At 39.2% G+C, this 11168-nt stretch overlaps 1 protein-coding gene across 1 annotated transcript; it reads right to left on the bottom strand.

Moving 5' to 3' along the window:
- Positions 1-335: 335 nt before the first annotated feature.
- LOC137466038 (L-gulonolactone oxidase-like) lies at positions 336-10711 on the bottom strand (the record flags this gene model as incomplete). Its single annotated transcript, XM_068177975.1, has 3 exons — positions 336-434; positions 6461-6586; positions 10504-10711. Coding segments are annotated over 3 exons (433 nt in total), but the record flags the coding sequence as incomplete, so codon positions are not given.
- Positions 10712-11168: the final 457 nt, after the last annotated feature.

Here is an 11168-nt window from a genome sequence, read left to right as displayed (position 1 = left end):
TCACTTGGCCAGCGCCATGCCGTGTTTGTCCAGCTCCCAATCCCAATCCAAATCCCAAATCCCAAATCCAAATCCCAATCCAATCCCAATCCCAATCCCAATCGCAATCGCAATCCCAATCCCAAATCCCGATCCCAAATCCCAATCCCAAATCCCAATCCCAAATCCCAATCCCCAATCCCAATCCCAATCCCGACCCCAAATCCCAATCCCAATCCCAAATCCCAATCCCAATTCCAATCCAATCCCAAATCCCAATCCCAATCCCAATCCCAAATCCCAATCCCAAATCCCAATCCCGATCCCAATCCCAATCCCAATCCCAATCCCTTGGCTCACTTGGCCAGCGCCATGCCGTGTTTGTCCAGCTCGCGGTGCAGCTCCGACAGGAGAATTCCTCCTTCCACCTTCACCTGCAGCTTCTCCTTGTCCACCTGCCCCAAAACCCCCGGATTTTGGGGATTTTGGGGGTTTTGGGTTTTTTTTTGGATTTTTGGGGATTTTGGGATTTTGGGGGATTTTTTGGGGATTTCTTTGGGATTTTTTGGGATTTCTTTGGGATTACTTTGGGATTTTTTGGGGATTTCTTTGGATTTGTTGGGATTTTTTGGGGATATTGTGCAGATTTTTGGGGGATTTTTTGGGGATTTCTTTGGGGTTTTTTGGTGTTTTTTTTTTTTTTTAATTTTTGGGAGATTTTTTGGGATTTTTTAGGGATTTTTAAGAATTTTTTTTAGGATTTTTGGGATTTCTTTGGGATTTCTTTGGGATTTTTTGGGAATATTTTTGGGATTTCTTCGGGATTTTTTTGAGGATTTCTTCGGGTTTTTTTTGGGGAATTCTTTGGGGTTTTTTGGTGGGTTTTTTTTTTGAATTTTTGGGAGATTTTTTGGGATTTTTTAGGGAATTTTAAGAAATTTGCGTGATTTTTTGGGGATTTCTTTGGGATTTTTTGGATTTCTTTGGGATTTTTTGGGTTTTTTGGGGATTTCTTTGGGATTTTTTAGGATTTCTTTGGGGATTTCTTTGGTGTTTTTTTGGAATTTTTGGGAGATTTTTAAAGAATTTTTTTTAGGATTTTTTGGGAATATTTTTGGGATTTCTTCGGGATTTTTTTGGGGATTTCTTCAGGATTTTTTGGGGATTTCTTTGGGATTTTTCGGGAATATTTTTGGGATTTCTTCGGGATTTTTTGGGATTTCTTTGGTATTTTTTGGAGATTTTTAGAAATTTGTAGGAGATTTTTTTGAATATTTGGGGGATTTTTGGGGATTTTTGGGGATTTTTTGGGATTTTTTGGGATTTTTTTGGGATTTCTTTGAGATTTTTTGGTGTTTTTTTTGAATTTTTGGGAGACTTTTTGGGATTTTTTTGGGATTTTTAAGAATTTTTTGGGATTTTTTGGGATGTTTTGGGGATTTCTTAGGGATTTCTTTGGGATTTTTTTGGGATTTCTTTGGGATTTTTTGGGGATTTCTTTGGGGATTTTTTGGTGGTTTTCTGGAATTTTAAAGAGATTTTTTGGAATATTTGGGGGGATTTTGGGGGGATTTCTTTGGGATTTTTTGGAATATTTTTGGGATTTTTTGGGATTTTTGGGGATTTCTTTGGGATTTTTTAGGGATTTCTTTGGGATTTTTCGGGATGTCTTTGGGATTTCTTTGGGATTTTTTTGGTGTTTTTTTTGGAATTTTTGGGAGATTTTTTGGGATTTTTTAGGGATTTTTAAGAATTTTTTGGGATTTTTTTGAGATGTTTTTGGGATTTCTTAGGGATTTTTGGGGATATTTTGGAATTTTTGGGTGATTTTTTGGGATTTTTTAGGGATTTTTAAGAAATTTTTTTGGGATTTCTTTGGGATTTTTCGGGAATATTTTTGGGATTTCTTCGGGATTTTTTGGGATTTCTTTGGGTATTTTTTTTGGTGGTTTTTTGGAATTTTTAGGAGATTTTTTGGAATATTTGGGGGATTTTTTGGGATTTTTTGGGGATTTCTTTGGGATTTTTTTGGATTTTTTGGGGATTTTTTTGGGATTTTTTGGGAATAATTTTGGATTTCTTTGGGATTTTTTGGGATTTCTCTGGGGATTTTTTGGTGGTTTTTTGGAATTTTTAGGAGATTTTTTGGAATATTTGGGGGATTTTTGGGAATGTCTTTGGGATATTTTGGGATTTTTTTGGGATTTTTAAGAATTTTTTGGGATTTTTTGGGATGTTTTGGGGATTTTTTTGGGAATATTTTTGGGATTTCTTCGGGATTTTTTGGGATTTCTTTGGGATTTTTTTTGGTGGTTTTTTGGAATTTTTAGGAGATTTTTTGGAATATTTGGGGGATTTTTTGGATTTTTGGGGATTTCTTTGCAATTTTGGGGGATTTTTTAGGATTTTTTGGTGGTTTTTTGGAATTTTTAAGAATTTTTTGGGATTTTTTAGGGATTTTTAAGAATTTTTTGGGATTTTTTGGGATGTGAATATTTTTTTTTTTTTTTTTTTTTATTTTTTTTTATTTTTTTGGGATTTCTTTGGGATTTTTTTGGGGGATATTTTGGAATTTTTGGTAGATTTTTTGGGGATTTTTTAGGGATTTTTAAGAATTTTGCGTGATTTTTTGGGGATTTCTTTGGGATTTTTTGGGAATATTTTTGGGACTTTTTGGGGATTTCTTTGGGATTTCTTTGGATTTTTTGGTGGTTTTTTTGAATTTCTGGGAGATTTTTTGGGATTTTTTTGGGATTTTTAAGAATTTTTTGGGATTTTTTGGGATGTTTTGGGGATTTCTTAGGGATTTTTTTGGGATTTTTTGGGAATATTTTGGGGATTTTTCGGGAATATTTTGGGATTTCTTCAGGATTTTTGGGGATATCTTTGGGATTTTTTGGGATTTTTTGGAATTTTTAGGAGATTTTTGGAATATTTGGGGGATTTTTTGGGATTTTTTGTGATTTTTTAGGGATTTTTAAGAATTTTTTGGCATTTTTGGGATTTTTTGGGGATTTCTTTGGGATTTTTTGGGGATATTTTGGAATTTTTGGGTGATTTTTTGGGATTTTTTAGGAATTTTTAAGAATTTTTGGGATGTTTTGGAGATATTTTTGGGATTTTTTGGGGATTTTTTGGGGATTTCTTTTGGATTTTTGGGATTTTTTGGGGATTTTTTGGGATTTCTTTGGGATTTTTTGGTGTTTTTTTGAATTTTTGGGAGATTTTTGGGGATTTTTTTAGGGATTTTTAAGAATTTTTTGGCATTTTTTGGGATTTTTTTGGGATTTCTTAGGGATTTTTGGGGATTTCTTTGGGGATTTTTTGGTTGTTTTTAGAAATTTTTAGGAGATTTTTTGGAATATTTGGGGGATTTTTTGGGATTTTTTTTGGGATTTCTTTGGGAATTTTTGGGATTTTTTGGGGATTTTTTTGGGATTTTGGGGGATTTTTTGGGATTTAAGAATTTTTTTGGGATGTTTTGGGGATTTCTTAGGGATTTTTTGGGGATATTTTGGAATTTTCGGGTGATTTTTTGGGATTTTTTGGGATTTCTAAGAATTTTTTTTAGGATTTTTTTGGCATTTTTTGGGGATTTCTTTGGGATTTTTTGGGATTATTTTTGGGATTTTTTGGGAATATTTTTGGGATTTCTTTGGGATTTTTTGGGGGATATTTTGGAATTTTTAGGAGATTTTTTGGAATATTTTTGGGATTTTTTTGAGATTTTTTGGGGGATTTTTTGGGATTTTTTGGGATTTCTTTGGGGATTTTTTGGTGGTTTTTTGGAATTTTTAGGAGTTTTTTTGGAATATTTGGGGGATTTTTTGGGAATTTCATTGGGATTTTTTGGGGATTTCTTTGGGATTTTTGGGGATTTCTTTAGGGATTTTTTGGTGGTTTTTTTGAATTTTTAGGAGATTTTTTTGGAATATTTGGGGAAGTTTTTGGGATTTTTTGGGGATTTCTTTGGGGATTTCTTTGGTGGTTTTTTGGAATTTTTGGGAGATTTTTTGGGGATTTTTTTAGGGATTTTTAAGAATTTTGCGGGATTTCTTGGGATTTCTTTGGGATTTTTTGGGATTTTTTGGGAATTTCTTTGGGATATTTTGGGATTTTTTAGGGATTTTTAAGAATTTTTTGGGATTTTCTGGGATATTTTGGAGATTTCTTTGGGATTTTTGGAGATTTCTTTGGGATTTTTTGGGATTTTTTGGGATATTTGGGGTTTCTTTGGGATTTTTTGGGGTTTCTTTGGGGATTTCTTTGGGATTTTTTGGTGGTTTTTTTTGAATTTTTGGGAGATTTTTTGGGATTTTTTAGGGATTTTCAAGAACTTTTTGGGATTTTTTTGGAATGTTTTGGAGATTTCTTTGGGATTTTATGGGGATTTCTTTGGGATTTTTTGGGATTTCTTTGGGGATTTTTTTTGGTGATTTTTTGGAATTTTTAGGAGATTTTTTTGAATATTTGGGGGATTTTTTTGGGATGTTTTGGGGATTTCTTTGGGGGTTTTTTTTTTGAATTTTTGGGAGATTTTTTGGGATTTTTTTAGGGATTTTTAAGAATTTTTTGGCATTTTTTTGGGATGTTTTGGGGATTTATTAGGGATTTTTTTGGGATATTTTGGGAATTTTTGGGATTTTTTGGGATTTCTTGGGATTTTTTGGGGGATTTTTTTTAATTTTTGGGAGATTTTTTGGGATTTTTTAGGGATTTTTAAGAATTTTGCGTGATTTTTTGGGATTTTTTGGGGATTTCTTTGGGATTTTTTGGGATTTGTTGGTGTTTTTTTGGAGATTTTTTGGACATTTTTTGGAATATTTGGGGGATTTTTTGGGATTTTTTGGTGTTTTCTTTGGGATTTTTTTGGGATTTTTTGGGGATTTTTTTGGGATTTTTTGGGATTTTTTAGGGATTTCTTTGGGATTTTTTTGGGATTTCTTTGGGGATTTTTTGGTGGTTTTTTGGAATTTTTAGGAGATTTTTTGGAATATTTTTGGGATTTTTTGGGATTTTTTGGGGATTTCTTTGCAATTTTGGGGGATTTATTTGGGTTTTTTTGGTGTTTTTTTGGAATTTTTAGGAGATTTTTTTGGAATTTTTGGGAGATTTTTTCGGATTTTTTGGGGATTTCTTTGGGTTTTTTGGGATTTTTTGGGATTTTTTGGGGCTTTTTTGGGGATTTTTTGGGATTTCTTTGGTGATTTTGGGGGGATTTTTTGGGGGATTTTTTGGGATTTTTTGGGGATTTCTTTGGGAATTTTTGGGGATTTCTTTGGGATTTTTTGGGGGATTTCTTTGGGATTTTTTGGGGATTTTTTGGAATTCTTGGGGGATTTTTTTTTCGGATTTTTTAAGGATTTCCTTGGGATTTTTTGAGGATTTTTTGGAATTTTTGCGGGATTTTTGGGGCTTTTTTGGGGATTTTTTGGGGATTTTTGGGATTTCTTTGGTGATTTTGGGGGGATTTTTTGGGGGATTTTTTGGGATTTTTTGGGGATTTCTTTGGGAATTTTTGGTGATTTTTGGGCTTTTTTGGAGAATTATTTGGGGATTTTTTTGGGATTTTTGGGGATTTCTGGTGATTGTTTTGGGGCTTTATTGGGGTTTTTTTTTATTCTTTTTGGATTTTTTAGGGATTTCTGCATTTTTTGTGGTTTTTTCGGTATTTTTTTGCAATTTCTGGTGATTGTCGGGATTTTTTTGAAGATTTTTTGGTGGGTTTTTATGGATTTTTTTTTGAATTTGTGCTGATTTTTTGGGAATTTTTTTAAATTTTAAAGAAAATTTTTAAAGCTTTTTTCACGATTTTTAAAAGTATTTTTTGGGGGATTTTTTTATATTTTTGGGGATTTTTGGGGGCTTTTTGGGATTTTTTTGGGGAAGTTTTGGGATTTTTAGCAGATTTCTGTCTCTCTTTCAGATTGTTTTTGGGGATTTTTATGGGATTTTTTGGGGGGATTTTTGGGGATTTTTTTTAATTCTGGGGGATTTTTTTTATTATTTTTTAGGCCTTTTTTTAGGGATTTTTTTGCTGTTTTGGGATTTTTTGGGGGGGGATTTTTTCAGAACATTTATTGGACATTTTGGGATTTTGGGGGGATTTTTGGTTTTTTTTTTCCCGAATTGCTTTTGGGGTTTTCTCGGGGAATTTTTGGGGGGATGTTTTTGTGATTTGTGGTGACTTTTTGGGGATGTTTTGGGATTTTTTGGTGATTTTTTTTTGTGATTTTTATTTTTTGGTGATTTTTTGGTGATTTTTGGGGGGATTTTTCCCACGATTTGTGCTGAATTTGTGGTGATTTTTTCGGGGGCTTTTTTTTGCATTTTTTGGGGATATTTCCCTGATTTTAGCTGAATTTTTTCAATTTTTTGGGTGAATTTTTTGCCGATTCCTCCGCGGTTTTCTTTGATTTTTCCGCTTTTTTGGCGGTGAATTTTTCCGGAAGGGATTTTTCCGGAATGTTCCGGCTCAGACCTCCAGGATCCGGTTCATTTTTCCCATGTGGATCATGAAGCCGTCGGAGCAGGCGATGTCCGAGGGGGAGTGGCCGCCCCCGACCACCTTCACCCGCTTCCCCTGCTGCCGCGCCAGCTCCAGGATCTGCGGGAAAAACACCGGGAACGGGCTGGAAAAAGGATCCCAAAACACCGGGAATGTCCCAAAAAAATTATCCCAAAACATCGGGATTATACCAAAAAAAGTGATCCCAAAACATAGGGAATGTCCCAAAAAAAACGATCCCAAAACACCGGGAATGTCCCAAAAAACCGATCCTAAAACATCGGGAATGTCCCAAAAAAAGTGATCCTAAAACACCGGGAATGTCCTGGAAAAACCAATCCCAAAACACCGGGAATGTCCCAAAAAAAGGATCCTGAAACACCGGGATTATCCCAAAAAAAGTGATCCCAAAACACCAGGAATGTCCCAAAAAACCGATCCCAAAACACTGGGATGATTCCAAAAAAACTGATCCCAAAACACCGGGAATGTCCCAAAAAAACGATCCGGAAACACCGGGATTATCCCAAAAAAAGCGATCCCAAAACACTGGGAATGTCCCAAAAAAACCGATCCCAAAACACCAGGAATGTCCTGGAAAAACCGATCCCAAAACATCGGGAATTTCCCAAAAAACTGATCCTGAAACACCGGGATTATCCCAAAAAAAGTGATCCCAAAACATCGGGAATGTCCTGGAAAAACCGGTCCCAAAACATCGGGAATGTCCCAAAAAAACGATCCTGAAACACTGGGATTATCCCAAAAAAAGTGATCCCAAAACATCGGGAATGTCCCAAAAAACCGATCTTAAAACACTGGGATTATCCCAAAAAAAGTGATCCCAAAACATCGGGAATGTCCCAAAAAACCGATCCCAAAACACCGGTATTATTCCAAAAAAACTGATCCCAAAACACCGGGAATGTCCCTAAAAAACAATCCGGAAACACCGGGATTATCCCAAAAAAAGTGATCCCAAAACACCGGGAATGTCCCAAAAAAACCGATCCCAAAACACCGGGAATGTCCTGGAAAAACCGATCCCAAAACACCGGGAATGTCCCAAAAAAAGGATCCTGAAACACCGGGATTATCCCAAAAAATTGATCCTAAAACACCGGGAATGTCCTGGAAAAACCGATCCCAAAACATCGGGAATGTCCCAAAAAACCTATCCTAAAACACCGGGATTATCCCAAAAAAAGTGATCCCAAAACACCGGGATTATCCCAAAAGAGTGATCCCAAAACACTGGGAGTGTCCTGGAAAAACCGATCCCAAAACCCAGGGAATGTCCCAAAAAACCAATCCTGAAACACCGGGATTATCCCAAAAAAAGTGATCCCAAAACATCGGGAATGTCCTGGAAAAACCGATCCAAAAATTGGGATTATCCCAAAAAACCGATCCTGAAACACCGGGATTATCCCCTGATACCAAAACATCGGGAATGTCCCAAAAAACCGATCCTGAAACAACGGAATTATCCCAAAAAAAGTGATCCCAAAACATCGGGAATGTCCTGGAAAAACCGATCCCAAAACACCGGGAATGTCCCAAAAAAAGTGATCCCGAAACACCGGGAATGTCCCCAAAAAAATGATCCCAAAACATCGGGAATGTCCCAAAAAACCGATCCCAAAACATTGGGAATGTCCTGGAAAAACCGATCCTGAAACACCGGGATTATCCCAAAAAAATTATCCCAAAACATCGGGATTATACCAAAAAAAGTGATCCCAAAACACCAGGAATGTCCCAAAAAACCTATCCTAAAACACCGGGATTATCCCAAAAAAAGTGATCCCAAAACATCAGGAATGTCCCAAAAAACCGATCCCAAAACACCAGGAATGTCCTGGAAAAACCGATCCCAAAACACCGGGAATTTCCCAAAAAACCGATCCTAAAACACTGGGATTATCCCAAAAAAACTGATCCCAAAACACCGGGAATGTCCCAAAAAAACGATCCGGAAACACCGGGATTATCCCAAAAAAAGCAATCCCAAAACACCGGGAATGTCCCAAAAAAAACCGATCCCAAAACACCAGGAATGTCCTGGAAAAACCGATCCCAAAACATCGGGAATTTCCCAAAAAACCGATCCTAAAACATCGGGAATGTCCCAAAAAAAGTGATCCAAAAACACCGGGAATGTCCTGGAAAAACCGATCCCAAAACCCAGGGAATGTCCCAAAAAACCGATCCTGAAACACTGGGATTATCCCAAAAAAAGTGATCCCAAAACATCGGGAATGTCCTGGAAAAACCGATCCCAAAACCCAGGGAATGTCCCAAAAAACCGATCCTGAAACACCGGGATTATCCCAAAAAAGTGATCCCAAAACATCGGGAATGTCCTGGAAAAACCGATCCCAAAACATCGGGAATGTCCCAAAAAAACTGATCCTAAAACACCGGGATTATCCCAAAAAAAGTGATCCCAAAACATCAGGAATGTCCCAAAAAACCGATCCTAAAACATCGGGAATGTCCCAAAAAACCGATCCTAAAACACTGGGATTATCCCAAAAAAAGTGATCCCAAAACATCGGGAATGTCCTGGAAAAACCGGTCCCAAAACACCGGGAATGTCCCAAAAAAACTGATCCTAAAACACTGGGATTATCCCAAAAAACGTGATCCCAAAACACCGGGAATGTCCTGGAAAAACCGATCCCAAAACATCGGGAATGTCCTGGAAAAACCGATCCCAAAACCCAGGGAATGTCCCAAAAAACCGATCCTAAAACACTGGGATTATCCCAAAAAAAGTGATCCCAAAACATCGGGAATGTCCCAAAAAAACGATCCTAAAACATCGGGATTATCACAAAAACTGATCCTAAAACCAGGATTATCCCAAAACCCGATCCTAAAACATTGGGATTACCCCAGGAAAACCTGATCCTAAAACATTGGGATTATCCCCAAACCTGATCCTAAAACCGGGGATTATCCCAAAAACCGATCCTAAAACATCGAGATTATCCCAAAAACCGATGCTAAAATCGGGATTATCCCCAAACCCGATCCTAAAACCGGGATTATCCCCAAACCCGATCCTAAAACCGAGATTACCCCAGGAAAACCCGATCCTAAAACCGGGGATTATCCCCAAACCTGATCCTAAACCGGGGATTATCCCCAAACCCCATCCTAAACCGGGATTATCCCAAAAAAACGATCCTAAAACATCGAGATAAAACATCGAGATAAAACATGGAGATAAAACATTGGGATTATCCCCAAACCCGATCTTAGAACATCGGGATTATCCCAAAAACCGATCCTAAAAAAAAACAGGTTTGTCCCAAGACCTGATCCTAAAAACCCCGAGATTATCCCAAAACCCGATCTTAAAACATCGGGGTTATCCCAAAAATGGTTCCTAAAACCGGGATTACCCCAGGAAAACCCGATCCTAAACCGGGGATTATCCCCAAACCCGATCCTGAACCGGGATTATCCCCAAACCCGATCCTAAAACATCGAGATTATCCCAAAAACCGATGCTAAAATCCCGAGATTATCCCCAAACCCGATCCTAAAACCGGGGATTATCCCCAAACCCGATCCTAAACCGGGGATTATCCCCAAACCCGATCCTAAACCGGGGATTATCCCCAAACCCGATCCTAAAACCAGGATTATCCCCAAACCCGATCCTAAACCAGGATTATCCCCAAACCCGATCCTAAACCGGGATTATCCCCAAACCCGATCCTAAAACATCGAGATTATCCCAAAAACCGATGCTAAAATCCCGAGATTATCCCAAAAACCGATCCTAAAACCGGGATTATCCCCAAACCCGATCCTAAACCGGGGATTATCCCCAGACCCGATCCTAAACCGGGATTATCCCAAAAACCGATCCTAAAACATCGAGATTATCCCAAAAACCGATGCTAAAATCCCGAGATTCTCCCCAAACCCGATCCTGAACCGGGATTCTCCCCAAACCCGCCCGGGCCCCGCGGGTTTTTCCTTGGCGCGGGCGGCCGCACCTGGCGGATCTCCTGCACGGAGCCGGGCCGGAAGAAGAGCTCGGGGCAGCAGCCGTAGGTCCCCGCCCAGTTCTGGAACCGCACCCCGGATTGGCCGAGCGCCTGCAACGGGAGATCCCCCGGGGATCGAGTGGATCCCGGGGCGATCGGGATCCTCCGCTGGGGATCGGGATCGTCCCGTGGGGATGCGGAGGGGATGGAGTGGATCCTAACAGGATTGGGAACGGGAGATCCCCAGGGATCGAGTGGATCCCGAGGGAATTGGGATTGTCCCATGGGGATCCGGAGGGGATGGAGTGGATCCTGAGGGGATTGTGAATGGGCGATCCCCCGGGGATCGAGTGGATCCCGAGGGAATTGGGATAATCCGCTGGGGATCGGGATCGTCCCGTGGGGATGCGGAGGGGATGGAGTGGATCTTAACGGGATTGGGAACGGGAGATCCCCCGGGGATCAAGTGGATCCCGAGGGAATTGGGGTTGTCCCGTGGGGATCCGGAGGGGATGGAGTGGATCTTAATGGGATTGGGAATGGGAGATCCCCGGGGATCGAGTGGATCCCGGGGCGATCGGGATCCCCTGCTGGGGATCGGGATTGTCCCGTGGGGATTGGGATCGTCCCAATGGAATCTGGAGGGGATGGAGTGGATCCCAACAGGATTGGGA

Source organism: Anomalospiza imberbis, unplaced genomic scaffold, assembly GCF_031753505.1.
Source record: "Anomalospiza imberbis isolate Cuckoo-Finch-1a 21T00152 unplaced genomic scaffold, ASM3175350v1 scaffold_1305, whole genome shotgun sequence".
Taxonomy (NCBI): domain Eukaryota; kingdom Metazoa; phylum Chordata; class Aves; order Passeriformes; family Viduidae; genus Anomalospiza; species Anomalospiza imberbis.
This window is presented reverse-complemented; position numbering and strand designations above follow the sequence as displayed.